Source organism: Coptis chinensis, chromosome 7 (genome assembly GCF_015680905.1).
Source record: "Coptis chinensis isolate HL-2020 chromosome 7, ASM1568090v1, whole genome shotgun sequence".
NCBI classification, from domain to species: Eukaryota; Viridiplantae; Streptophyta; class Magnoliopsida; order Ranunculales; family Ranunculaceae; genus Coptis; species Coptis chinensis.
In genome coordinates, this window is record NC_141462.1 from 19,352,003 (window position 1) to 19,354,383 (window position 2,381).

General features: G+C 49.6%; 1 protein-coding gene across 1 annotated transcript; it reads left to right on the forward strand.

Moving 5' to 3' along the window:
- Positions 1–338: 338 nt before the first annotated feature.
- On the forward strand, positions 339–908 carry LOC147486462 (uncharacterized). Its single transcript, XM_086573739.1, has 2 exons — positions 339–443; positions 570–908. Exons 1-2 carry the CDS (start codon positions 339–341, stop codon positions 906–908), a joined length of 444 nt encoding a protein of 147 aa, XP_086429865.1.
- The last annotated feature ends 1,473 nt before the right edge of the window (positions 909–2,381 follow it).

Sequence of the window (2,381 nt, forward strand, 5' to 3'; positions counted from 1 at the left end):
AAAGAAGAAGGTGGGAACATGCCTCTCAGAGATATATTCTGTTGGAAGGAGAGTTGTATCGAAAGAACTTTAATGGACCATTGTTGAAATGTCTATGACCGCAGTTAGCCTTGGAGGTGCTGACAGAATTGCATGAGGGGGATTGTGGGAGCCACTCTGCCAGGAGGACTACGGCACACCGACTGATGACACAGGGCTACTTCTGGCCCCACATGAAAAAGGATGCTGTGGAATTCGCTAAGAAGTGTGACAAATGTCAGAGATTTTCATAGCTGATATTCACCCTCGCGGAACCCCTGCATAATGTCTCGAGTCCATGGCCTTTTTCTATGTGGGCGATGGATATCGTAGGACCATTGCCCATGGCTAGCAGCAAAAGGAGATATATGCTGGCAGCCATGGACTACTTCACTAAATGGATAGAGGCCGTACCTTTGCAACAGGTGAAGGAGCCATAGGTGATTAAGTTTTTATGGGAGAACATCATCTGCCGGTTTGGGCTGCCGTATGCCATCATTGCTGACAATGGGACATAGTTCATAGGAGCAAAGGTGACTAAGTTCCTGCAGGCGTATAAAGTGAAACAGGGGTTCTTGGCCCCTTACAACCCTGAGGGCAATGGACAGGCCGAATCTTCCAACAAAACGATAATGAACAACCTTAAGAAAAAGTTGGAAGATAAGAAGGGCGCGTGGGCAGATGAGTTGAACCATGTTATTTGGGCTTATCGAACTACACCTCAAACCACCACCAAGGAGACACCGTTTGCCTTGGCCTACAGCGTCGAGGCCGTAATTCCATCAGAGATGGTGGCAGTCACCATGCGAATGGCGTATCTTGGCAGGCGATTTGAATCTAGCAGAAGAGAAAAGAGACTCAACACGCATCCAGTTAGAAGAGTACCATAGGCGGTTACAAAGGCAATATAACAAGCGGGTTAGGCCGCGGCAATTCAAGATGGCCAATTCAAGATGGGAGACTTGGTGCTCCGTCAAGTGACTCCAAGTACAAAGAGTGAAAAGGATGGGAAGTTGGGTCTGAACTGGGAAGGGCCATACACCGTGGTGGATATAGAAGGGTCTAGTACTTATAAGCTGCGAACAATGGAGGGAAAACTAATAGAGAAGCCTTGGAATGTAAGAATGTTGAATTTTTTTTGCAATTGAATGTAATGAAATTACCAAGCAATGTAAGGAAAGTCCAGAGCTAAGGATTAGAGCTGTTTGTAAATATAAGACTACAACACTTTTGTGAAACGAAATTTGTTTGCTATGTGTGATGTCTAAATAGTAATGCGGATAGAGGATTAGAGATGCAAGAGACACATGGGGCAAGGAGAGTGACCCTATCGGGCTTTTTACGCTCATCAGAGAGAGAGTAGTGGAGGGGATGAGCCCTTCATTGACGCTAGAGTTGGAGTGAACCTGGAACAAGATGAGTTGTTTCAATAGGCCATGACATGATCGAGCCCGCGGAGTGGGATGAGCCCTCTGCAGATTAGAGAAGCAAGAGACACATGGGGCAATGAGAGTGACCCCATCGGGCTTCTATGCCCATCAGAGAGAGAAGCAGCGGAGGGGATGAGCCTTTTGCTGATGCTAGAGCTGGAGGGAAATTGGAACAAGATGAGTTAGTTGTTCCAGCAGGTCATGGCATGATAGAGCCCGTGGAGTGGGATAAGCTCTTCGCGGATCAGAGATGCAAGAGACACATGGGGCAAGGAGAATGACACCATCGGGCTTCTACGCCCATCAGAGAGAAAAGCAGCAAAGGGGATGAGCCCTTTGCTGACGCTTGAGCTGGAGTCGGAAGGAGCCTGGAACAAGATGAGTTGTTCCAACAGGTCATGGCATAATTAGGCCCACGGAGTGGGGTGAGCCCTCCACGGATCAGAAATGCAAGAGACACATGAGGCAATGAGAGTGACCCCATCGGGCTTCTACGCCTATCAGAGAGAGAAGCAGCGGAGGGGATGAGCCCTTCACTGATACTAGAGCTGGAGGGAGACTGGAACAAGATGAGTTGTTCCAGTAAGTCGTGGCATGATCGAGCCCGCAGAGCGGGATGAGCCCTCCGCGGATCAGATATATAAGAGACACATGGGGCAATGAGAGTGGCCTATCGGGCTTCTATGCCCATCAGAGGGAGAAGCAGCGGAGGGGATGAGCCCTTCGTTGACACTAGAGCTGGAGGGAGCCTGGAACAAGATGAGTTGTTCCAGCAGGTCATGGCATGATCGAGCCCGCGGGGCGGGATAAGCCATCCGCGGACTAGAGACGCAAAGACACATGGGGCAAGGAGAGTGACCCTATCTGGGTCCATGCCTATCAAAGAGAGAGGCAGCAGAGGGGGTGAGCCCTTCGCTGACGCTAGAGCTAGAA